This window comes from Colobus angolensis, unplaced genomic scaffold (genome assembly GCF_000951035.1).
Source record: "Colobus angolensis palliatus isolate OR3802 unplaced genomic scaffold, Cang.pa_1.0 Scaffold586, whole genome shotgun sequence".
Taxonomy (NCBI): Eukaryota; Metazoa; Chordata; class Mammalia; order Primates; family Cercopithecidae; genus Colobus; species Colobus angolensis.
This window is the reverse complement of record NW_012119443.1, coordinates 153,141-180,259: the sequence shown is the minus strand read 5'-3', so window position 1 is coordinate 180,259 and position 27,119 is coordinate 153,141. Positions and strand designations below refer to the sequence as shown.

The 27,119-nt window shown below is 38.7% G+C and overlaps 1 protein-coding gene across 1 annotated transcript in view; it reads right to left on the bottom strand.

Annotated features, from left to right (window-relative positions):
- PXDNL (peroxidasin-like) overlaps positions 1-27,119 on the bottom strand; it is a 371,164-nt gene that overhangs the window by 236,095 nt on the left and 107,950 nt on the right. The window contains exon 4 of the mRNA XM_011962239.1: positions 23,756-23,827. Coding sequence (XP_011817629.1) covers positions 23,756-23,827 — 72 coding nt within the window. The remainder of the gene's footprint in view (positions 1-23,755; positions 23,828-27,119) is intronic.

Below are 27,119 nucleotides of genomic sequence, written 5' to 3'. Positions count from 1 at the left end.
GAAAACAATGAATTTGTATTGCTTAAGATGCTATGGTTGTGGTGATTTGTTATGGGAGCAAATATAGTTACAAATCTGTATATTGGTATACAGTTATAAACATTATGGACAATGTCAGGTTTTTTAAAAGCCCAGCATAGCACTCCATAGATACTTTAATGTCACTCACATCCCAGCTGTATGTGTATGCAAGATGAAAATGAAGTACACAAAAATATTTTTCAGAGTTTAGGGATTATGGGCATTTTCATTTCCTCTGGATATGTTACCCATCGTCACTCCCTCTTATCCCTTCTCCCACTAGCTGTCTTTCTGGATGCTAATCCAACTGAGTTTCTGCCTCCATGTGTGCACCTGGAGCAACAGTAATGGGTAACTAGTTTGCAAAGTCAAATGCTGTTTCCACTATCCTCTTACTTGACTCATCAACAGCATTGCCCACAGGTTATTACTCCTGAAGACCTAAAAGTGTTGCTTATTGGGCTCTGGGATGCCCGCCCCCCAGGATCTTGTAATTGCAATTGCCTTTTCTAAGTCTCTTTTGCTGTTTCATTCTCACCTCTCGATCTCCAGATGTCTGGGTGAATTGGGATTCAAACATTAGATCTCTTTCTGCCACTGGGTACACTCTCCTTAACCCATCTCATCCATCCTTTGAATTTAAATCGTATCCATATAATGATGACTCCCAAATATTGATCTCCCAAGAAGACCTCTGCTGTGAACTCCAGATGCACACAGCCAGTTACCTGTCCCTGAACATCTCATAGCCATCTGCAGTCTAACCTGTCCAACCTGAGTTCCCAGTCTCTCCCCATAACCACACCCCTTCCATTCTTCCACATCTCAGTACATGAAAACTCTTCTTCTAGGCCAGGCACTCTGGACATTTGTGAGGAGCTGTCCCATGCTTGGTAGGAAGTGTAGCAGCATCCCTGGCCTCTACCCACAAGATGCCTATAGCAATCCCCCTTCCCCAGCTGTACAACGAAAAATGCATCGACGTTGTTAAATGATCCCTAGGGAGGCAACTTCCTCAAATCCCCTGTGAGGAAGCACTCATCTAGGCCAAGAGCTTTGGAGTTCTTGTGGATATAGGTTGAAGATAAACCAGACAGACTATCAGATGATCAAGGGGAGAGGTGGGGTGGGCAGCTTGGTGTGTGCATCTGGAGTTCTTGGTAGAGGTCTAGTTGGGAGATCAGTATTTGAGAGTCATCATTGTATGGATATAATTTAAATTCAAAAGATGGATGAGATGGGTTATGGAGAGTATACCTACTGGCAAAAAAGGGATCTAGTGAGTGATTCCTAAGTTCTTCTCCTTTTTGCTCACCTTATAAATCCAATTGTTCATGACATCTGTTTTCCTTACCTTCAACCTAAATACACAGTAGAAACACTTCTCCCCTGCTCCTCCCCATCCCTGGCCTCTAGTCTTCCTCCTTCTCTCTACTGAATGGATCAAAGTAGCCAGAATGATCCTTTCAAACTTAAATCAGATCTGTCATTGCTCAGCTGGAAATTCCCAGTATCTTTCTCCTGCTCAAAGTAGGGCCAACGTTGCTGCCATGACCACGCGGACTACCCACAGCTGCTCCGGTGTCTCTGTGGCTCTCCACTCACCCCAGTACAGCACATCTGCCCAACCAGCTCCTTGCTTTTCCTTAAACACACAGTGCCTAGTTAACTCTGACCTCAGGCCTCTGCACTCACACTCTGCTTGTAATGCTCTGTTCCTGAGGCTCCAAGCCTCCCTCCAAGCTTCAGTTCTGCTGTGAGGGCTTCCCTCCACCCTATTTAACACCACACCCCACCCTTGTACCATTTCCCAGTAGCTACAACCCTCTCTCTGCCACTCCACATATTAATGTGTTCCTTTGTTTCTCTCTCCTCCCTAAAAAGGAAGAACTCTGAGGCTGATACTTTTTTTTTTCATCATTGATTGATTTCTAGTGCCTAGACAGAAAATGCCTAGCACAAAATAGATGCTCAGGAAATATTTTGACAGTGCACAAGAATAAAAGAATGAGTAAATGAATAAGCTGTAATCATAAGAAAGTCCAAATAGGGGAAGTTACTGCCTGTGACTTTTAAACTTTCAATCAGTCTATGAGCCTCTCATCTGACACTAACAGAAAGAGGGCAGTGGCTAAAACTTCCAAGCCTACAGACAGAACCGTCTTCCCAACAAATGCCCCCAAAAGTGTGTTAGCTAGAGCCGTCTAGAGCTACCAAATTGCTTAACCAAGGAATTGAATCCAGTGGAAGGAGTTATAATTTTGCCCATCAAGATGTGACATGCATTGCAGACCAGTGATGACTCAGTGATGACTATGTCCTTCAAGAGCTCCATGTTCTCTAACGAATCTTTGCTTGCTTGTTTTTATTAAATCTGTTCTACTCCTCCCCACTCCGCCCCGCCATCCCCAGCATATACTGAAGAGGGGGAGTGGATAATCTGTCTGCCAGTCATCAGCCCCTGAGGGCCACACCTGGAGCAGCTGTGGAGAATGACATGGTGCAGAGATCCCAGACACTCAGCTCTGGTCGGAACGAGACAGGCTCAGGCTGGTCCCTGGGGAGAAGGTAGGTGTATTCTATAGCAAGTAAGGCATGCACGCAGGGCTCTGTTGGGTAAGCAGAGAGAGGGAGCATGAGACACTGTGAGGTGGGCTTTTTGCTGTTGTGTTGCATATAAGCCCTAACTTATACAGATCTATGGGCAAGAAGGAGCTTAAGTCAAGTGAAGAAGATAGGGATGAGATATGAGGAATGGTGGAGAGAATCTGCAAAGTCTTGGAGGTGATAGAAGAGGAAAGGCATTCAAAGAAAGGATGGGGATTGTCATCACACACCTCAGTAGACAAGAATTCAGCCATTGCCAAACTCCAATCATAAAGTAATGGTGAAGAACTCCCCCCACCATCATCATCCACATTCAGCTGCAGACATCCCAAGAAGCAAGAACACTCCCTAAACACGGTTTAATGCATACCTTCTCTTGACTAAATTTTGCTACAACAGCTTGCCAGCATTGCGATGGCTTCTTGTGTAGATCAAGGCGGTATAATAATTGAGGTTGCGGGGTCTGTTCTGTCTATGGTGCAGAATGCAGGTAAGTATGACTAATGCAAGGCATGTTTCTCTTAAGATGGCTTAGTGATAGCCTTCCCATTAGAGGCACTGACACTAGAAACAGCTGTTATAATTACCATTTAAGAATCAGTGGCCAGAATTAAGAAAAGAAAAAAGATTGCTAAAACAGCAAAGCCTGTTATTTTTCATGGTATTATATAGTGATATTCTCATGAAGAACCAAAACTCAAAAGCAAAAGACTTCAGTTTGTATTTGGCATTACTGTTCACCAACTGTGCAACAATGTGTGACTGGGTGAAACTCTCTGAGACTCTGCTGCTGCTTCTATAACCTTTCTGACAGCAATGGTTACCTCACAGTTACTAGAGCATTAATGCCTCAATGTGTACAAAAACACTGTTAACAAGGATGCCTGACGCCAGTGTGTGATGTTATTACTATTATTGCTGTTTCAGTAGAAGTGAGAGTAGCATCTTTGAGTTTGTTTGTTTGTTTGCTTTTTGGTTTTTAACTTCTCCTTTGGTAAGTCATTGGTGCAGGTTCATTTGAAAAGATGTCAGCAGAATGTAAAGGCTTCAGACAGCTCACTAATTCAAAGTGTGGTCTCTTTGACAAAGTCCTCCCAACGAGATATTAGTGATAGTCTTCTGGTGCTAACTCTTCTATTTTCTCCTTTCACTACCCTGGAACATGGATGCACAGTAGCCTTCATTAAAGACATTAAAACAGAAGATAGAATAAGCTTTGTTCTCAGATGTAATCATTGAGTTACCATACTAACTCCCAAATGCCTATACCCAAACTTTTTGTTGAATTAAATAAATGAAACTCTTTTTTGATTAAGCCACAACTCTGGCTGAATGTGAAACTGAATACAATTCTAACTGAATCAAGTAGGAAAAAAAATGTGGCCTCCTGACTGCCATAGCAGCATCTCCAGAAGCTGATCAAGAAGCAGAAACATGGCCCCATACTACAACTTCTGAATCAGAATCTTCTTTTAAAAAATATCACCAAGCTTTCGTATGCTGTTTATTTATTTATATTTATTTACTTTTTTATTTTTTGAGGCAGAGTCTCCCTCTGTTGCCCAGGCTGGAGTGCAGTGGCACGATCTCAGCTCACTGCAACCTCTGCCTCCTGGGTTCAAGCGATTCTCCTGCCTTAGCCTCCAGAGTAGCTAGGATCACAGGCATGCACCACCACGCCTGGTTAATTTTTGTATTTTTAGTAGAGACCGGGGTTTCACCATGTTTGCCAGGCTGGTCTTGAACTCCTGACCTCAGGTGATCCACCTGCCTTGGCCTCCCAAAGTGTTGGGATTACAGGAATGAGCCACTGTGCCCAGCCTCATATGCTGTTTAAAGTTTGAGAAGAACTGGTATAGACTTCTTATTTCTTGTTTCTTTTTCTTCTTTCTCCCCTCTTTCCTCTCTTATTTTCCTTAAAAAAGAAAAAATCCGTAGTCCTTGTAGAATCTCACAGGACAGGCATAGTGGAGATTTGCTCTTGCCCCTTCCCTGCATTCACTCTCTTTTACTGTGACTACAGTTCTTACCACGTTTCCAGCTTTTGTAATCTGTGTAAGGCTGACCCCAGCCCTGGACTTGGGGGATGGAACAAGTGATTGAGTTCAGTGCAACCAGAGCATGCAGACCCCTGGCCATGGTGACCAGGCCAGCAATGGGTACCTGACCATCCCAGTCAGTCCACTCAGGGCCACACCCTCTCAGGTCTTGAAATTTTCCTGGATATTTGAGTACCAAGTTCTATCTTAATGAACAAGAATGGGGATAAAATGAGGAGGCTGGAGCCAAAGCAACCTTTTTATAAAATTACAGAGCTTGAGAATAAAACTTGACACCAAGGAGACAGGAACTGGAAATGGAGAGAAGAAAACCTTGTACTAAGTCTGCATCCAGACTATGAGGCCTCATTTTTTGCTTAAGCCAGTTGAGGTTGAGTTCTCTCTCTACCACTTACAGTGTAATGTATGCTTAATTATATACATAAAGGGAGGAAAAAGAACAGTAGCTGAATGGAAATGTTGGCCCAAGAATGGGCTTTCTTGGTGAGAAAAACTTGAGCCCACACTGAAAGGAAAGAGGTAATGAAGGTGTGAAGGGGAAAAGCAAAAGAGAATGGGAAGGGCCCAGAGAGTGAGTATGACACCGTCTAGGGAACAGGCGCGACAGTGCCTAGGACAAGGTGGCACCGAGTTTGTTCAATATCCCAAGTCTTTCAGTTTTTTTTAAAATGTATTTATTCTTTAAGCTTTTGGATTCTTCTTTCTTCATAATATATCACAAATTTTATCAGATTTTCAAAGGTTTATGCTTGGCAAACATGAGTATTTGCTACAACACTAAATGGAACTGAAGAGGTCTGGTCCCCAACAGTTTTTATGCAATTACATAAAAAATGAATGTCTGAGAAAGTGGTTTCTGCAACAAACATGCTCCGAGGTGTAGAAAAGTAAGTTAAGAAGATGACATCTTCATGACTTCTATTTCTTAGGTACCTGAACTCAGTGTTTATAAAAATCCACTGAAAGCGCAAACCTAATGTGCTTATTTGGCTGGTGCCTGGCACAGCTTTTATGCCAGATAAAGGCAGACTTTAGCTAATGGGGCTTATAAACTACTGATGATGGTTGTTAGGAGAGGGTTGTAGACAGAAAAGGAAATATAAATCCCAGATAAGACTCGGATAGTATCTCTAGGATATGTAATACCTTTAAGGTAGAGATAATGATTCCTAACCCTGACCACACATTAGAGTCTCGTGGAGAGCTCTGAAAAAAGCCACTGATGCCAGCACCCTCCTCCTGAGACTCTGCTTCACTGTGAGTGTGGGCAGGCAGTTCCTAGGTGATTCTAACATGCTGTGGGCTGGACACCTTCTGGCTGGGGACACTACTGAGCACCATGATAAGACAGAAAAGTCTTCACTCATCTCAATCTATCCTCTTAAAACACAACTTCGAAAAGGAAAATTTAATCAGAATCTCAGACATATAAATTGGCAGCAATTGTTTACAGAATCACTTCAAAACATATTCAGATCTATCAATTTTATTCTCCCCTCTAGCCATTTTAAAAACTGCACTGCTTGATGTTGGACATGAGTCCCCTACCTCCCTGTGATCCTAGCCAGTCACAAGTACCTGTGAGCAAACAAAGAGCAACAGGGGTGAAGAGAGATGTTCAGTTCCACCCCCTGCTGACCTGTTTCTCAGTGTGAGTGTCTGGGTCTTTTCCTCAGAAACCTTAAAGAGCCCCCAAAGGATATCAGAGAACTTCTCTGTTTTTAACATGTGCTTCCTATTGAAGAACAAACTTGGGCATTTTCAAAGTAAGTTATGCTCTTTATATCATACGGGTTTTATCTAGAATTGCACAGAAGAGGGAAAGGTCTTCAAACTCTATTTTTTTCATGCGGTGCCCAAAAAAGAGGTTTTACCAGTGTTAGACTCATGAGAAGGAATATCAGTGAGGAATCAGGACAGAATAGGTCGGAAAAGCCACACGACTTCCAGCTAGCATGACATACAGCCAATCCTGCCCCAGAAAAGGATGCTCTCACAACTTAACAATAGAGAATGTTGTATTACTATTTTCTCATCAAATGTATTTCAAATTTGCTACAAATAATTACATAATGCAGAATAGAGCTATTCCTAGAGAGGTGCTTACAAATAGACTTTGACTGATGTGCAGGGAATACGGTGAAATTGCAGTGCCTACAACTGCTCTCCAGCCCTCGTATCCCTCAGGTTCTGTGAAAGAGACATCAATGATTCTACCCAAGATGCACAGGATGCTGTTTCCAGCCAAAAATGCGCTTTGATTTTTCTAAATAATTTAGATAACTAAAATGTTTGCTTTGGTATGATTCTACCAAAAAATAACACATTTCATTTGCCTGTACATTTATAGTGCATTTGGTTTTAGAAATTCCAACAAACTGATCCATAGAGTCGATATAAATTCAATCAGAATTCAGAGGGCTTTTTTTTTTTTTTCAGACCAAGGGGATGATTAGAAATAGACAATCTAATTCTAAGATATATATGAGAATGCAAATAATTTTTAAAAATAAATCAGCCAGGTGCAGTGGCTCACGCCTGTAATCCCAGCCCTTTCTGAGGCTGAGGTGGGTGGATCATCTGAGGTCAGGAGTTTGAGACAAGACTGAACAACATGATGAAACCTCATCTCTACTAAAAATACAAAAAATTAGGCGAGTGTGGTGGTGGGTGCCTGTAATCCCAGCTACTCAGGAGGCTGAGGTAGGAGAATCACTTGAATCTGGGAAGTGAAGGTTGTGGTAAAAGCCGAGATCGTGCCAGTGCACTCCAGTCTGGGCAACAAGAGCGAAATTCGATCTCAAATAAATAAATTAATAAATTAAAGTTGGAGACACTTTACTGTCTGATTTTAAGACTTGCTATAAACCGCTAAACAAAAATAAGGGAGAAATCATACAACTATCTGGTGAATAATAATAATATATTTGTCTTTGTTTTTTGTTTTATGTTTTTTGTTCCTTCCTTCCCAATCTGAATTCCTTCCATTTATTTTCCTTTCCTTATTAGAATCATTAGAATCTCCGGTAAAATATTGAGTTGGAATCATGTAAGCCGACATCCTTACCTTGTTCTTAACCTTAAGTTATTCAGTCTTTCACCACTGAGTATGAAATTCACCAAGGGTCTTTCCTAGATATCTTTCACCAGGTTAAGGAAGATCCCATTTGTTCTTAATTTGATAAAGGTTTTCTGTCATGAATATACGTTAAATTTTTCCATATGCTTTTTCTGCATATATTGAGATGTTTCTATTATTTTTCTTTTTTAATCTGTTAATATAATAAATTACATTTTTGGTTTACGAATGTTAAAATAACTTGCATTCCTAAAATTAAACTTACTTGGGCATTATATATTTTTACCTTTTTCTTATATTGCTGAACTCAATTTTCTAATATTTGATTAACAGATTTTGCTTTATTTTAATGAGAAATATAGTTATGTTGAAGGTCTTTTCTGATGTCTGTGATTTTGGTGTCATACAATAATTCTAACTTATAAAATGAGTTGAGAAATATCCCACTAGAAGAATTTGTACAGAATTGAATTTGTTTGTTTTTTAAATATTTGTTAGAATTTAACAGTGAAGGCATTTGGGTGTAGAGTTACCTCAAGTTGGTTGATTCTGTTATTCAGGTCTTCTTTATACTTACTTTCTGTCTACTTATTCTATCAGTTACTAAAAGAGGAGCATGGAATTTGTTTATTTCTTTTTTCAGTTGTATCACGTTTTGGCACCTTGTATTTTGTAACTCATGTATGATGTGCTTGCCTGGTAATTTTTGATTGGATGATGGAAACTGTGATTTTTAGTTTCTTGGGTGCAGATTTTGTTATTTTTTTTTTTCAAGAATATTGGACTTTCAGCCGGTCGCAGTGGCTTATGTTTATAATCCCAGCACTTTGTGGGGCCAAGGCGTGCGAATCACGAGGTCAAGAGATCGAGACAAGCCTGACCAACACAGTGAAATCTCTTCTCTACTAAAAATACAAAAATTATCTGGGCATGGTGGCGTGTGCCTATAGTCCCAGCTACTTGGGAGGCTGAGGCAGTAGAATTGCTTGAACCTGGGAGGCGGAGGTTACAGTGAGCCAAGATTGCACCACTGCACATTAGCCTGGCAACAGAGAGAGACTCCATCAAAAAAAAAAAAAAGAGTATTGGACTTTCTTCTGCCACACAGTTACATTTCTTGGGATCAGTTTGATCCTTTTGGGCTTACTTTTGTGCTTTATAGAGCAAGCCCAGAATGATCTTCATAATAGGGATCATATAGCCTTTCTACTAAGGTGACACCTTTCTGAGGGCTCCATCCAATGCTATGCAGCAAGGTCTTTCCACACTAGCTGGTAGTAACACCAAGTATTTCCCACCCTGAGTGATTTCTGGGAAGTTTTTGCCCTAGGGATTTTTACTAGTTCTTTTCTAGCCACAACTAGTTTCCTCTGACATGTGCAGAGCAGTGTCTGGCCAAAGATTTTAGGGGAAGCCTCTGCAGATCTCTAGGGCTCTCTGTGTAGCTCCCTGCTCACTGGTCTCCTACACCACTAATTTTTACACTAGGCTTCCTGAGCCCCAGTCTCTGTCACCTCAACTTGACAAGGCTGCTGATCTCTGGTTGGGAACCCTTCTGTGTACCTGAGCATGGAAACCACCTCTGAAAAGCACCAAAAAAAACTCACAGACATCACCCGGTGTGTCCCTTCCCTCGTGGACCACAGCCCCTCACAGCCTGCTCTCCAGTTCTCCAACACTGCTGTTTCATGTGTTCTGGTTTTCTAGGAGTTTTTTTAAGCAGAATATTAATCTGGTCTCTCCTATTCCATCATGGTCAAAAGCAGAAACTTGTTTCTGTTTTATAATTCAATGAAAACTCTCCCAGACATTATATATCAAAAGTGCTTTTTGTACTAATAAGTTGCTAGTCATCATGAGGGAAAAAAATTACATTAAATAAAGTCTTTTGTAAAGAACATTTACCACCACAATAGTCTATGTTTTATTCTGAATTTCAGGCTTTAATTTATTTTAAGAAAGGGAGAAAAAAAGAGTATTCTCAACATTTAAAAACTGGTTTGGCACTCAGGGGCAGTCCATGGTATTCTCCTATTAAATATTACCTAACAGAACACAACCTCAGACAAGGTTACCCTGAGACCGTGACAAAATGAGCCAAAACAAGCCTACTTTATAATTTTGTCTCAGCATAGACAAAAGCAAGTTTATTGTATGTTATGGACTGAATGTTTATGTTCCATATAATTCATACATTGAAATCTTAACCCCAAATATAATAGTATTTGGAGACAGGGCCTTTGAGAGGTAATAGAATTAGATTAGATCACAAGGGTAGGGCCCTTGTGATGGAGTTAATGCCCTTATGAGAAAGAAAAAAAAAAGAGAGAGAGAAGTTGGCCAGGTGCTATAGCTCATTTCTGTAATCTCAGCACTAAAAAAGGTACTCTAGTAAGATATCCCACTTAGAAATAAGTAAACAGGTAAAGAGAAGAAGAGGTAATAAATATAACACTGGAGAGGAAATGTAAGTTAAGAAATAATGACTATGGGAGGATCACAAGGTCAGGAGATTGAGACAATCCTGGCTAACTTGGTGAAACCCCTTCTCTACTAAAAATGCAAAAAATTTGCCGGGTGTGGTGGCATGCACCTGTAATCCCAGCTACTTGGGAGGCTGAGGGAGAAGAATTGCTTTAACCCGGGAGGTGGTGGTTGCAGTGGAGCTGAGATAATGCCATTGCACTCCAGCCTGGCGACAGAGCGAGACTCCATCTCAAAAAAGAAAGAAAGAAAGAGAGAAAGAAATGAAGGAAGGAAGGAAGGAAGGAAGGAAGGAAGGAAGAAAGAAAGAAATAATGACTAGTCAAAGTATATTATAACTCTTCTAGTTCAAAGGTCATATGAGGAACATAGCTAGAAGATACAATTTTCACAAAAGAGATATTTGGTGCCTACTAAAGAGGCAAGAAAGAAGAAAAATTTATTGGCAAGGATAATCAATAAAAATATGAAAATATGTCAGCTTTACCAGTGAAATAAAGGCAGAAATTGTAGACAAGGAATAACTGAAAGCAGGATGATTGATTAACATCAGCATTAGTAAACGGTGCTTCCTAAGAACATACCGATTACTCTTGTTCTGAAAAGTGGAGTGATTGAAGAGTTCTCTGTGCCATTTGTAGAGTAGAAACATCCAGCTAACAGGATGTGTATGTAAAAGGAGAAAATAATACCTAATCAAAAGGTCTTTACCTTTGGTAAAAGTTCATTATATCCTCTCAAGTCTGTTCATTTTAAAGTATGATATACGCTTCATGCAACTGAGCATGAACTTTCCTGAACAAAATCTGGGGTGGGGGGTGAACACGAAGTGCAGATATGAGCACAGAAGCTCTAGCTGATACTGCAGGCAGTGGAGGAAGGCGAGACCTGATAATAAATTATCATCTATTTTCATTCATAAAAATTCAATGATTACAATTCTTACAAGATGATTACTCCTCCCTATGCTATCTTCTGCACTGACAAAATCAATATAACATCAGGTTGTTCTTCCGAACTACCTAGCCCTCACTGATGCTTAAAGTAACATTTTTGTTTATTCTGTGACAATGTTGTGTTTACCAAATTTTTCTTGATGTAGCCAACACATAGAAAATAACCTAATGCAACATAAAGAGAACACTTATACTTGAAACCAATGTAGTTTGGCAAATTTTCAATCAGCAAAAAATCAAGAAAAGAATAAGGCTGACAAATCCTTCTTCAATATCCCTTCCTTACTCCCCACAACCCTACTTTTTACGGCTAAAGGCTATGTCATGAAGACAATAGGAAAATCAAAAAGTGTATCTTTATACTAATTGTGGACATTTATGTCTGTAGCAGGATTGACATTTCTATACTGTGCTGCTGTCAAGACCTCTGAAAAGATCTATTTTTTGTCTCTGCCTTCCTCAAAAATAAATTTAATTTAAAACATATGATGTACAGTAAGAAACATTAAAATACAGACAGTATAAAGAACAAATATCTCAGGCATCTTAAGATATATCACTGTTCTGCCAAGATATACTAAAATAAAGTTGATTTTCAGAGTTATGATTAAAATTATGATAAATCTTAAGGATTATAGATTACATGTTTGGAAACCAGAAATTCTCTTTGAATAGTGATTCCCAATAGCATGGAATCAGTTTTAAAATAGAAAGCAAAAATGTCTGTTTTCTTGGCTTTAAATACTAGGATTACTCAATATTAGTCAAACCAGTAATTATTATCAGAATATAAAGCACTTACTGCTGAGAATTATGTGAATTTTAAATGGGAATTAGAACTTTTCATATGCTAATTTTTATAAGCCATCTGTAAATATATTTGATGAAAAACATCACAGTGATAAGGGCTTTCCATTTTGTCTTTATTTAAAAATGTATACTTGATTGGTTAATGTGATGATTTAGCAATATAGTAAACATTAGCTAAAGCATTACACAATTTAAAATTATTTTTTAAAAAGATGAAAGCACACATTTTATCATAGTGATAGTTCATTAGTCATTGTCTTAGTTTGTTTTGTGTTGATCTTTAACATAAATACCACAGACTTGGTAATTTATAATGAATAGAAATGTATTAGCTCATGACCCTGAAGGCTGGGAAGTTCAAGATTGAGGGGCCAATAGTCCCCTCAATCCCATGTCATCCCACGGCAGAAGAGCAAAGAGAGAGTGAGAGCGAGCCAAAAGGGGAAAAGCACTTCCTTTCATAAGGAACCCAATCCCAAGATGTGGAACTCACCCCCACAGTAATGGCATTGATCTGTTCACGAGGGCAGAGCCTTCTTGGTCCAACCTCTCAATACTGCTACAAGGCAATTAAATTTCAACCTGATATTCAGAGGAAACAAACATTCAAGCTTAGGTTTGTCTTACATTCAAAATATGTTAATTTCATCTCTATAGCCTCAAAATCTTAACTCATTCCAGCATCAACTGAAAAGTCTAAAGTCCAAAGTCTCATTTAAATTAGATATGGGTGGGTAGCGGGGATGATGACGGATGGAAAACAGAATTAACGTGCAGCTCCCATTTGGACAGACAGAACAGCATCTGGAGACTGACATTGTGAACTCTTGCTTCAATAATCACTACAGAAACATATGAGGAAAACCAAAAGAATTCACAGACTCTTTGAAAGCAGTTGCTTGCTGCTACAAGTGCTGTAAGACAGCCAGAAAACTGTGAGTTCCTAAATTGTTAGAGGGGGAATATTCAGCCTCTGAACATGCATTCCCACTGAGGAACCTAAAAATTCAGATCACAAGAGAAGGATTTAACCTTACCTGTAGCTGAAATGGATTTAAGGAGCTGAGTCTATAGCCATACCACCCTGAATGTGCCTGATCTTGTTTGATCTCAGAAGCTAAGCAAGATCAGGCCTGGTTAGTACTTGGATGGGATTTAGGGAGCTGAGTGAAATATAAAAGTAGAAAAAGCAGCAGGAAGAGCCGTTTAGGCACTCCTGGTCACCAGCTTGAGCCCAGGGAAGCCATTCCTAGCCTTACCTCACAGAGGTCCTTGGGGAAGGAAGGGAAGGCAGCTAGCAGAATTGAGGAGGGGCCACAGGGTGAAGGAAGCTCCTAGTTGAACTTGGTAATAATTGCAAGTGAGCATGAACTTTCTTGAACAAAATCTGGGGTAGAGGGTGAACACAAAGTGCAGAAATGAACACAGAAGCTCCAGCCAATGGTGCAGGCAGGTGGGGAGGGGCAAGGCCTGAGAGCCCTACTTGCTTTCTCAGTCAGGAGGCTTGCAGTCTGGGGCAAGATCTCAGCCCTGCACAGAGGCTGCATGGATATAAACTCAGTGCAGATGGACGGGGCACAGCAGGAGTGAGACTGGCCTTGATGGCTCTATGGGAACAGGGTGAGGCCTGTCACTGCTGGCTTCCCCCAATTCCCTGACAACCTGTATGAAGCAGCAGAAGCAGTCATAATCCCCCTTGGAACATAACTCCATTAGCCAAAGAACCACCCCCTCAATCCCCCACAGTGGCCGCAGCAAGCCCCACCAAAGAAGAGTCTGAGCTGGGTACTGCCCAACCCTGCCCCCACCTGATGGTTTTCTCTACCCGCCCTGATAGCCAAAGGCAAAAGACATAAACTGTTGGGAGCTCTACGGCCCCACCCATCACCTGAGAAACCTAAGTACCTGTCCTGACCAACGTAGGGCAAACCCATATCCCCCTCCTATTGCCACAGCTGGTACTCTCTTGAAAGTATCACCTCCTGGCTAGAGGCCACCAGCTCAAGCTATTATTTCGACTCAGAACAACCCTGCTCCAAAGAAGGAGCAAACAGCAGCAAATTTCACCAGCTGCAACACCCTAGCTAACCACAGATCCTCTAGCCACATGACAGCTTCACCACTAGCATAACCACATTCAGGAAAACCAGCACACTAAATAAAACTCCAATAACAGACTCCGACAGAGTCCACTTCACTCCCCTATAATCTCTACCAGAGCAGGTACTGGTATCCATGGCTGGGAGACCTAAAGACAGATTACATCACAAGACTCTTTGCAGACATTCCCCAGCACCAGCCTAGAGCCCGGTAGCCCTGCTGGGAGGCTAGACGCAGAAGAGAAATAATGGTCACCGAAGTCTGGCTCTCAGAAAACCCTATCCCTAGGGGAAGGGGGAGAACATCACATCAAGGGATCACCCCATGGGACAAGAGTATCTGAACAGCAGCTTGAGTCCCAGATCTTTCCACTGAAACAGTCTACCCAAATGAGAAGGAACCAGAAAAGTAATTATGAAAGTATGACAAAACAACTTTCTACAACATTCCCCAAAAGCTCACACTAGCTCTCTCGCAATGGATCTGAACAAAGAAGAAATCTCTGAATTGCTGGATAAAGAATTCGGAAAGTTGATTGTTAAACTACTCAGGGAAGCACCAGAGAAAGGTGAAAAAGATATTTTTAAAAAATACAGAAAATGAATGAAAAGTTTGCAGAGAAATAGATATCATAAAGAAAACACAGTCACAACTTCTAGAAATGAAAGACACACTTAGGGAAATACAAATACACTGGAAAGTTTTCAACAATAGAATTATACAAGTAGAAGTAACAACTTCAGAATTTAAAAAAAAAAAAAAAAAAAGGCTTTTGAATTAACCCAACCTGACAAAGAAAAAATTTTAAAAATGAACAAAGCCTCCCAGAAATTTGGGATTATGTTAAACAACCGAACATTAGAATAATTGGTGTTCCTGAAGAAGAGATATATAAAACTTTGGAAAACTTATTTGAGGGAATAATCAAGGAAATCTTCCCTAATCTTTCTAGAGGTCTAGACATCCAAACACAAGAAGCTCAAAGAATACTCAGGAAATTTAACACAAAAAGATCATTACCTAGCTACATAGTTATCATGGTATCTAAATTCAAGATGAAGGAAAAAGTCTTAAGAGTTGTGAGGCCAAAGCACCAGGTAGTCTATAAAAGAAGACTTGTCAGATTAACAGCAGATTTTTCAGCAGAAACCTTGCAAGCCAGGATTGGAGTTCTATCTTTAGCCTCCTTGAACAAAATAATTGTTAGTCAAGAATTTTGTATCCGGCAAAACTAAGCTTCATAAATGAAGGAGAGATAAAGTATATTTCAAACAAAACAAACGCTGAGAGAATTCACCTCTATCAACCCAGTACTACAAAAAAATGCTAGCTCTTGAAACAAACCCTCAAAATACACCAAAGTAGAATCTCTGTAAAGCACGAATCTCATAGGACCTATAAAACAATAACACAGTGGATATAAAAACAAGATATTCAGGCAACAACTAGCACAATAAATAGGACAGTACTTCACATTTCAATACTAGCATTGAATGTAAATGGCCTAAAGGATTCACTTAAAAGATATGGAATTGTGGCCGGGAGTGATGGCTCATGCCTGAAGGCCCAGCACTTTGGGAGGCCAAGGCGGGCGGATCACAAGGTCAGGAGATCCAGACCACCCTGGCTAACACAGTGAAACCCCATCTCTACTAAAAATACAAAAAATTAGCCAGACGTGGTGGCCCACACCTGTAGTCCCAGCTACTCAGGAGACTGGGGCAGGAGAATGACATGACCCCGAGAGGCAGTGGAGCTTGCGCTGAGCCGAGATCGCACCATGCACTCCAGCCTGGGTGACAGAGCAAGAAAAAAAAAAAGATACGGAATGGCAGAATGCATAAAAATCCAACAACCAAGTGTTTCTGTCTTCAAAAGATCCACCTAACACATAAGGACTCACATAAGCATAAAGCATAGGGGTGGGAAAAGGGATTTCATGCAAATGGAAAGCAAAAGCAAGCAGGAATAGCTATTCTTACATCAGACAAAACACACTATAAAGCAATATCAGTTTAAAAAGACAAAGAGAGACATTATACAATGCTAAAAAGATTAGCCCAATAGAAAAATATCACAATTTTAAACATATATGCACATAACACTGGAGCTCCCAAATTTATAAAACAATTACTACTTGACCTAAGAAATGAGATAGATGGCAACACAATCATAATGGGGACTTCAGTACTCTACTGACAGCACTGGACTGGTCATCAAGACAGAAAATCCACAAAGAAGCAATGGACTTAAACTATACCCTAGGAAAAATGGACTTAACAGATATTTACAGAGCATTCTACCCAATAACTGAAGAATATATATTTTTTTCATCAGCACATGGAACATTCTCCAAGATAGACCATTATGACAGGCCACAAAACAAGTCTCAAGAAATTTAAGAAAAATGAAATTATATCAAGTACTCTCTCAGATCACAGGGGAATAAAATTGGAAATTCACTCTAAAAGGAACTCTCAAAAATATACAAATGCATGGAAATTAAATAATCTGCCCCTGAATGATCTTTGGGTCAACAATTAAATCAAGATGAAAACTGAAAAATTGTTCACACTGAATGATGATAGTGACACAAAACCTCTGGGATAGAGAAAAAGCAGTTCCAAGAGGAAAGTTTATAGCATTAAATGCACACATCAAAAAATCTAAAAGAGTACAAACAGACAATCTAGGCTCACATCTAAAGATAAAAGAAAAAGCTAGTTCTTTGAAAAGATAAACAAAATCAGTCGACCATTAGTGAGATTAACCAAGAAAAGAAGGGAGAAGATCCAAATAAGCTCAGTCAGAAATGAAATGGGAGATATTAAAACCAATACCACAGAAATGCAAAAGATCACTTGAGGCTACTATGAACACCTTCATGTGCACAAACTAGAAAACCTAGAGGAGATGAATAAATTCCTGGAAATATACACACCTCCTAGATTAAACCTGGAAGAAACAGAAACTCTGAACAGACCAATAACAAGTAGTGAGATTGAATAAAAAATTGTCAACAACAACAACAAAAAGTCCAGGATCAGATGGATTCACAACTGAATTCTATCAGACATTCAAGTGAGAATTGATTCCAATCCTACTGAAACTATTCCAAAAGATAAAGAAAGAGGGAATCCTCCCTAAATCATTCTATGAAGCCACTATTACCATAATACCAAAACCAGGAAATGATGTAACAAAAAAAGAAAACTACAGACCAATGTCCTTGATGAACATGATGCAAAAATCCTCAACAAAAACCTAGCTGACCAAATCCAGCAACATATCAAAAAGATAATACACAATGATCAAGTGGGTTTCATACCATGGATATAGGGTTGGTTTAACATACGCTAGTCAATAAATGTGATACACCACATAAACAGAATTAAAACAAAAAATCATATTATTATCTCAGTAGGTGCAGAAAAAGCATTTGACAAAATTCAGCATCCTTTATGATTAAAACCCTCAGCAAAATTTGCATAGAAGGGACATAACCCTAAGGTAATAAACGCCATCTATGACAAACCCACAACCAACATTATACGGAAAGCACTACCACTGAGAACTGGAACAAGACAAGGACACTCACTTTCACCACTTTTATTCAGCATAGTACTGGAAGTCCTAGCCAGAGTAGTCAGACAAGAGAAAGAAAGAAAGGGCATCCTAATGAGTAAAGACAAAGTCAAACTGTTGCTGTTTGCCAATGATATGATTGTACCAGAAAACCCTAAAGACTCATCCGAAAAGCTCTTAGATCTGATAAATGAATTCAGTAAACTTTCAGAATACAAAATCAATGTACAGAAATCAGTGGCACTGCTATACACCAACAGTGACCAAGCTGAGAACCAAATTGAGAACTCAGCCCCTTTTACAACAGCTGAAAAACAAAACACACACAAAAAAACAACAAAACAAAACAAAACAAAAAACCTTACAAATATACCTAACCAAAAAGGTAAAAGATCTCTAAAACAAAACCAAAAAAATGCTGCTGAAAGAAATCATAGATGACACAAACAAATGGAAACACATCCTATGTTCACAGATGGGTAGAATCAGTGTTATGAAAATGACCATACTTCCAAAAGCAATCTATAAATTCAATACAATTCCCATCAAAATATCACTATCATCTTTCATAGAACTATGAAAAACAATCCTAAAATTCATAAGGAACCAAAAAAGAGCCCACAAAAGCAAGACTAAGCAAAAAGAACAAATCTGGAAGCATCACAATATGTAACTATAAGCTACACTACAAGCCTATAAATTCCAAAACAGCATGGTACTACTGGTATAAAAACAGGCAAGTAGAACAATGGAATGAAATAGAGAACTCAGAAATAAAGCCAAATACATATAACCAACTGATCTTTAGCAAAGCAAACAAAGACATAAAGTGGGGAAAGGAGATCCTATTTAACAAATAGTGTTGGGATAATTGGAAAGCCACATGTAGAAGAATCAAACTGGATCCTTTTCTCATCTAATACAAAAATCAACTCAAGATGGGTCAGAGATGTAAATCTAAGACCTGAAACCATAAAAATTCTAGAAGACGACATTGTAAAAACTCTTCTAGACATTGGCTTAGGCAAAGATTTCATGACCAAGAACCCAAAAGTAAATGCAACAAAAACAAAAATAAATAGATAGGACTTAATTAAACTAAAAACCTCTGCACAGCAAAATAAGTAATCAGCAGAGTAAAAGACAGTCCACAGAGTGGGAGAAAATATTTTCAACCTACGCATCTGACAAAGGACTACCATCCAGAATCTATAAGGGAACTAAAACAAATCAGTCAGAAAAATGCAAGTAATCCCATCAAAAAGTGGGCTAAGGACATGAATAGACAATGCTGAAAAGAAGGTATACAAATGACCAACAAATGTATGAAAAAATGCTCAACATCACTCAATATCAGGAAAATGCAAATCAAAACCACCATGCGCTACTACCTTACTCCTGCAAGAATGGTCATAATGTAATTAAGAAAACAAAAAATATCAGATGTTGGTGTGGATGTGGTTAAAAAGGAACACTTTTATAATGCTGGTGGGGCAACCACTAATACAACCACTACAGAAAACAGTATGGAGATTTCTTAAAGAACTAAAAGTAGAACTACCATTTGATCCAGCAATCCCACTACTGGGTATGTATCTACAGAAAAGAAGTTATTACATAAAACAGACACAAGCACAGCTATGTTTATAGCAGCACAATTTGCAATTGCAAAAATATGGAACCAGCTTGAATGCCCATCAACCAACAAGTGGAAAACGAAAATGTGGTGTATATATACCATGGAATACTACTCAGACATAGAAATGAATGAAATAATGGCACTTGCAGCAACCTGGATGGAGTTGGAGACCATTATTCTAAGTGCAGAAACTCAGAAGCGGAAGCCAAATATCATATGTTCTCACAAGTGCGAGCTAAGCTATGAGGACACAAAGGCATTAGAATGATATAATGGACTCTAGGTACTCGGAGTCAGGATGGAAGCGGGGGTGAGGGATCAAAGACTATGCACTGGGTGCAGTGTACACTGCTCGGGTGTTGGGTGCACCAAAATCTCAAAAATCACCACTAAAGAACTTACTCATGTAACCAAACACCACGTGTCCCCCTCAAAACTATTGAAATAATAATAGTAGTAACAATAAAAGATAGACAAAACTTTAAATAAATCTGATATGGGTGAGACTCAAGGCATAATTCATCCTGAGGCAAATTTCCCTACAGCTGTGAGCCTGTGAAATCAAAATCAGTTACATGCTTCCAAAATGCAATGTGGGACATGCATAGAACAGACATTCCTATCTATGTCTAGGGAAAAACAGGTGAGAAAAAAGGAGCAACTGGTCCCAAATAAGTCCACAATCCAACAGGGTAAACAACATTAAATCGTAAGTCTCTAGAATTATCTTCCTTGACTCCGTGTCCTGCCTCCTGGACAAGGTGGGGTAGGGGTTGGGCCCCCAAGGCCTCAAGCAGCCCAAGTCCTATGGCTCAGCACAACCAAAGCTCTCATGGGTTGAAGTCTTTTGCCTGCAGCTCTCCCAGGCTCACAATGCACATTGGCAGCTCAATAGTTCTGGGATCTTGGTGGCAGTCCCACTCCCTTTATTCCACTAGGCATTGCCCTCACAGGGGCTGTTTGCAATGGCTCTGCTCCTGTGAAAAGGCACTGCCTGGGGCCCCAGGCTGTCCAAGACATCCTTTGAAATCTAGGTGGAGACCATTTTTGACCCCGTGGCCCACTCATTCTGTGCATCTGCAGAATTAATACCAAACTGCGGACTCTGTAAGCAAGTGTATAAAATATGCTTTTTAAAGATGTTCTTCATCATTTAGTTTAATGCCTTGCTGTGAGAAGTTTATATATGCGCACTGAAAACATGAAATGAGTGTGTTACTTCAAAGATGCATTGTAAGCTGCTTTATTACAGTGAATTGAACTGCTTCCCAAACAATGAATTCTGTAAACAAATGTACAAATACTCATTTAAAAGATGTTCCTTACCATTTAGTTTATTGCGTTATTGTGAGGGGTTTTATATATATAGATATACACACACACACACACTGAAAATATAAATCTGGGCATGTTACTTCAAAGATGCATTGTGAAGCACTTTATTAAAATCAATTAAACTGTTTAACACTGTGAACTTTTTAATCACATGTTTAAGACATGCTTTTTAAAGATGTCCCTTGCTCTTGTGTTCTAAGCCATAATGTGAGGAGTTTATATATCCACGTTTAAAAGATGAATCAATGTATGTTACTTCAAAGATGTATTGTGAGCTGACTTATTACAGTGAATTGGACTGTTTACCATTCTATGAATTCTGTAAACAAGCATATAAAATGTTTTTTAAAGATGTTCTTAACCAATAAGTTTAAAGACGTATCATGTTAGGTTTACAAATATATACTAAAACATACATCTGCTGCCAAGGCTTACCACCTGCATTCTTCAAATTAGGGCATAATCCACACCTGAGCCCACTCGAGTGACAGCTGAGGTGACCAAGGAGCACTGCTTAGGAATTTGGGGGGCAGAGACTTAAGGTGGTGGAGGGTAGTGAATGCTGATTTTTTTCAGGCATGATGAGCTGCTCTCTTGAGGCTGCCTCAAAGATCTCTGAAATGAATTGGGTGTCATTCTCCCATTGTCTTGATGAATGGTACCTGACTTCTTTTATCTACACTAATCCCTTTATCAAAGGATCAATTGGCTGCACCCTTGCACTTTTTTTGTTCTTTACTTGACCAGGCTGTGAATTTTCTATATTTTTAGTTTCCACTTCCGTTTTAATTAAAAATGTCATCTTTAAATCATTCATCTCTTCCCACATTTTACTCTAGGCATTTAATAGAAGCTGTGCAGCACCTTCAACTTTTTGCTTAGAAATTTATTCCACCAGATGTCCCAATTCATTCTCTTAAATCCACCCTTACATAAAGCCCTCTGGTATGGACAAAATTCAGCCAAGTTATTTTCCACGTTAGAAAATAATGGCCTTTATTCCAGTTTCCATTACCTTGTTCCTCATTTCTGTCAAAGACCCCATCAGAATTGCCTTACTGTCCATATTTATACCAGCATTCTGATCATAGTTACTTAAGCAACCTCTGAGAAGTTTTAGACTTTCCCTACAGCTCTCCTTTTGTTTTGAGCCCTCACCAGAATTGCCCTTAATGATCTATTCATGGCAATACAAGCTTTTTCTGTCCTGCTTCTCCAGATTCTTCCATCTTCTACCCATTATCCAGTTCCAAAGTCACTTCCAAATATTCAGGTGTTTGTCACAGTAACACTCTACTCTTTTGTACCAATTCTCTTTCTGAGTCATTTTGTGCAGCTATAACAGAGTACCACAGATGGAGTAATTCATAATGATCAGAAATTCATTGGTTCACAATTCCAGAGGCTGGGAATTCTAAGATTGAAGGCCCAGCGTCCTTTAAGGGCCTTCCTGCAGTATAATCCCATGGCAAACGGGTAAGAGAGGGCAAGAGAGAGAGAGAGCAACAAGGATCCTAGTTTGTCCTTTTGTAAGGAACCCACCCCCATGATAAAGAGCTTGCTCCCACCATAAGAAACTCACTTCCACAGTGACAACATTAATCTACTCATTACCTTTCGTGGTCTAATCAATCCTTAAAGTTCCCACTTCTTAATGCTGATACAATGGCAATTAAATTTCAGCATGAGTTTCAACCATAGCAGTCATGTAAAAGGAAATTAATAAGAGGCAAAAGTAGAGCAAAGGCAATTAAAAAACTTTTTTTGATTGGTTGACTGTGTTTTAATACTATAACCTTCAGCCTTCTATGAAAAAGAAATTTAGATTTCTTCTAACCATATTTATTACAGAAATAATTTAAAATCATGTTTTGAAATTAAGAAGCCACATTGAATATGGAAACAAATTTGAGGATCAAAAACTTCTGATATACAGAAATCTTGCCAATACTTAAAAACCAGACTGCATTCTACATATCTGAGTTTCAGAACTATCCCATAGGTTGTGAAAAATGGGAAAAATCTTTTAAATTATCTAATTAGTATTTGTATTTCAAACACTTGTAATTGAGAGAAATCTCTGAATAAAACATCAAATTGCAGTTTAGTAGCAGTATTAATATACAATATGACTTTTTGATATTGAAATTATGATGGTGAATCTGAGGTTTTCATAAAGTACCAAATGTTAAAAAGTACACTAAGATAGCAGTTAGTTTGAGTTGTAATAATAATGCTACAGGGCTGGGCATGGAGGCTGATGCCTATAATCTCAGCACTTTGGGAGTCCTAGGTGGGCAGATCTCTTCAGGCCAAAAGTTCGAGACCAGCCTCGCCAATGTGGTAAAACCCTGTCTGTACTAAAAATATAGAAATTAGCCAGGCATGGTGGAGCATACCTGTAATCCCAGCTACTTGGGAGGCTGAGGCACAAGAATCACTTGAACCCAAGAGGTGGATGAGCTGTGATGGGACAACTGCACTCCAGTCTGGGCAACAGAGAGAAACTCTGCCTCAAAAATAATAATAATGATAATACAGACTCTTAATTTGGGGCAAATCATTTAACTAACATTGAATTTAATTTTATTATCTGTAAAATGAGAGGTATATCCCATGTTTTGGAAGTTCTAATGTCAGTTAAAAGTTTGAACTTGTTTCATAAATTATAGTCACAGCTATAAATTACCTTCTATAAAAAGCCTATTTTATGTCAAGTAATAAACATTTTTGCTTCTTAAACATTATTGCTCTTTGCATGCAATACCTTAACATGCACCACAGAAATATGTGCATTTCAGGATTTGGAAACAAAGGTTCACAGAGGGTAAGCTGCCCAATGTCACACAAGTAATAAATGCAGTGCTGGAATTCCAGCTGAGTTCTGTCTGTCTTCCCATCCTTATGCCAACACAGTCATACATTCTGATTTTTATCCAACTGATGGCAGATATTCAGTCATTCAAGCCACATGGCAAAGCTTAAAATAATTGTTCAACTATCACATAATGGCATTTAAAAAGCTGTCTATTTGAACCATCACCATGAGTGATTTAATAAAAGAGTTTCTATTACTTACAGATGTTCCAAAGATATGAGTCCTTTAAATGTTTGCTTATCTAGTGCACGGATTTCATTCTTGTATAGGTACCTGGAAAATATATAGAATCTCATTAAATTATAAATTAGTAGAGATACTACATGTCTTAGACACAAACTTTTTAAACTATAAGCTGTGGACCTTAGGAGCTTTGTGGGATGTCCATAGATTCCCTAACAATATATAGAAATTGTTATTTCATTTAAATGTGTTCAGTTGGTAAGAATTCTAAGCCTGTCTCATCAAATTCTCAAATGGATCCTTGGTTCAAAATATTAAGGAACATAGAGTATTTGTGGAGAAATTCTGATGAATGGAGTCATATATATTGAGTAACAACTTCTCTAAGAAAAATATATGTTTGACTATAAATAATTTTTTAAAATTTATTTTATGACACTGAATATATTCGACTGGTAGTTATAAAACTGGCAAATACCACCATGAGATTCATCTTAAGGGGATAAAAGCATCTTAGAGATGCATAAGATGAATTTTGATCCTCCTGTGACTGCTGTTGAAAATCTACAAGAAAGAATACTGTAAATGGATTTATAAATATGATAATACAACTAATCTTACCAAATGGTTTAAAGAAAACAATTTGTGTGACATATGAGCACTTTCTCCATCATTTTTCTTCAACCATAGGTTGGTAAGGTGATTTCTTCCCCACACTCTTTGTTAATGCCATGAAAATAAAGCCCTGGATCATTTCCACTTGTGCCTCTCAAGGTTTGAGACAATTAGAATTCCTGAAACCTTCTATCAAGTGTCTTTGGAATGTGCTCTTGCATATTATTGGTGCATAAGAATCACCTGGTGGTTTGTTAAGCACACCAATTCTAAAGTTCACCCACAAACCTACTCAACCGGACTCTCTCAGGATATTTTCTAGATAATTCAATTGCAGCTCATCTGCAGTCCTGCCTTAAAGGCCATCAAAATCATAATTCTGGCTAAAAATAAAGAAGGAATTGATTTTCTGTAATTTACTTAGTGAAGCTTTGAAAGTTCCAAACCAGTTTCTTTTCCCCCAGTTTAGGACTCCAGTCAGTTTCTAAAAGTAGCAGTGACTAGTGTGGATTTACATCTAACTAGATATTGTTTTTCCTCGGCATTAATTGATACTACTGAATATTTTGCTTTTACTCCAAATCTCAAAAATATAGCTATGTGTTAGAATTCAAGAAATACAATATTTTAGAACCATGTTTCTTCAAACGTTTATAGGAAGCATTGAGAAGTCTCAAAACTCACTAGTGGTTCTCAAGTGTGGATGTATGCAAATCATAGTGTAAGTACATGAGTCAGTAGTACTTATAAGGCCTCATTTTGAGTTCTACCCAAGCCTCATAGTGATGTCTGGGTCCCTGCCTCCACAAATTCTGATTTAATGATGGGTCCAGGGTACAGACTAAACATTGAGTTTCTTCATAGCTCCACAGGAAATAATAATATGCAGCAAGGTTGAAAACTACTATTACTAGGTACAGAACCAGTGAAACTATTCTGTAAATGTACCCCACTGGATTCAGAAATATCTCCTGGTAAAGGCCCTTAGACTATTGGAATGTAGAGAGCCACATGACTTCAAGGGTGTCATGTCTTGAGGTACAAAGAAGTTGACCTCTACTGAGAGGCATACAAACACTATACTTGGTTTTTATTATTATCGTCAATTTTAAATAATGAGGAATTGTTTCATAAAGATAAAATGAAGTCATAAAATATTTTATGAAGGAATTTCAAAACTTAAAACTAAAGATTTCTCATAATATTTTATCTCAGATATACAGATTCACTTTAGACTGTTATATTGTAGAAAATGATTCAGGAAAAATAAGTACAAAGTAGGGGGGAAAGAATAGAATAGAACTTCTGCAGTCAGATCTGCACAAATTGATTAAATGAGTAAAGTATGAATTCCAGATGTGTTACTACCTGTATTCATGTTGTAGGACCAACAGGTTTGTATGCTTGCTGAAGAGTAACAGACCAGTATACTGAGGTGGCAGAGTTTGCAGCAGAGAAACAGTTTAATTATCAATGGGCAGCCAAATGAAGAGACAGAAAGGAAACTCAAATTCTTCTCCCCAGTGAGTTCTGGGCTGGGGTTTTTAATGGGATAGTGGAGGGGAAGATGCTAGAAAATTGAGATTGTTGATTTGCTGGAATAAGGGGGATATTATTTGGATATGGAAACCGCATTCCTTGGTGAGTCAGCTCCTTATCAGGTGCTTCAGACCTTATTGGTGTGCAGGACCTAAAAGAATGTCTCAAATGGAAAACTTAACATTTCATAATTCTCAAGTTGTTATCTACACAACAGTTAAGAAGAACTATAATCTTCATGGGTCTATGTGATTTTGGGACAATAGGCACCAAACAGCTATGAGGAAGGGATCAGAGAGCAGTTGATCTTATGATGAATGCTGATGTGCTGAAAGTTTGGCTTATTTTTGTTTCTTCCCACCCTCCAACCCACCTTATTTCCTGATTAATTTTATAAAGTTTCTAGGGACTGTTGCATTAATACCAGTCACACAGCTTCCAATTTCCCATAGGATAATGATATTCAGCTAAATTCAAATCTCTCCACACACCTCTGAAAACCACACAGTTTAACAAAGAACAAAAATACATCACCCAGAGCACAAGCTATGACAAAACCAGAGAAAGAGAGCATTAGCAACTTCATTTAAGTGGGGAAAACACTAAAGGCATCTCTAGAGTCCGCCCTCAGCAGAGTCAAGTGGGAATTTCACAGATGAAGGGACTGTGGTGGAAGGGGTAGAACAACAAAGGGTGGGGGTACCACCCTGATGAGAACCTTAGGTTGAGGAAATTAGAACCCTGGCTCCTAAGGAATTGAAAGAAAGGACTTGGAAAATGAGTGTGAGAAGGCACCTTGCTAGCATGGGGTAACTTGTGGAGAATTTGTATTAACAGGAAAGAAGAAAGCAAGAAGTCAAAGGTAAAATAAATTAGTACCAGGATTTTAATAATCAAGATGATTGTGTACCAAGATAATCACTGCAAGGAAAATTACCTATAAATACTGATAGGAAATTAAGAAAAACAAATCCGATACTAAATTTGATAGAAACAGAAAACCTAGAAATAGAAATTTTGATCAAAATCTAAATAAAAAATTAAAAAGATATTTCTCAACTATTTCATTTATAATAGCTTATACATAATAAGCTACCTAGGAATAAACTTAACCAAGGGGGTTAAAGACTTCTACACTGAAAGATATGAAACATTATTGTAAGAAATTAAAGACAGGGCGGAGCAAGATGGCCGAATAGGAACAGCTCCAGTCTCCAACTCCCAGCGC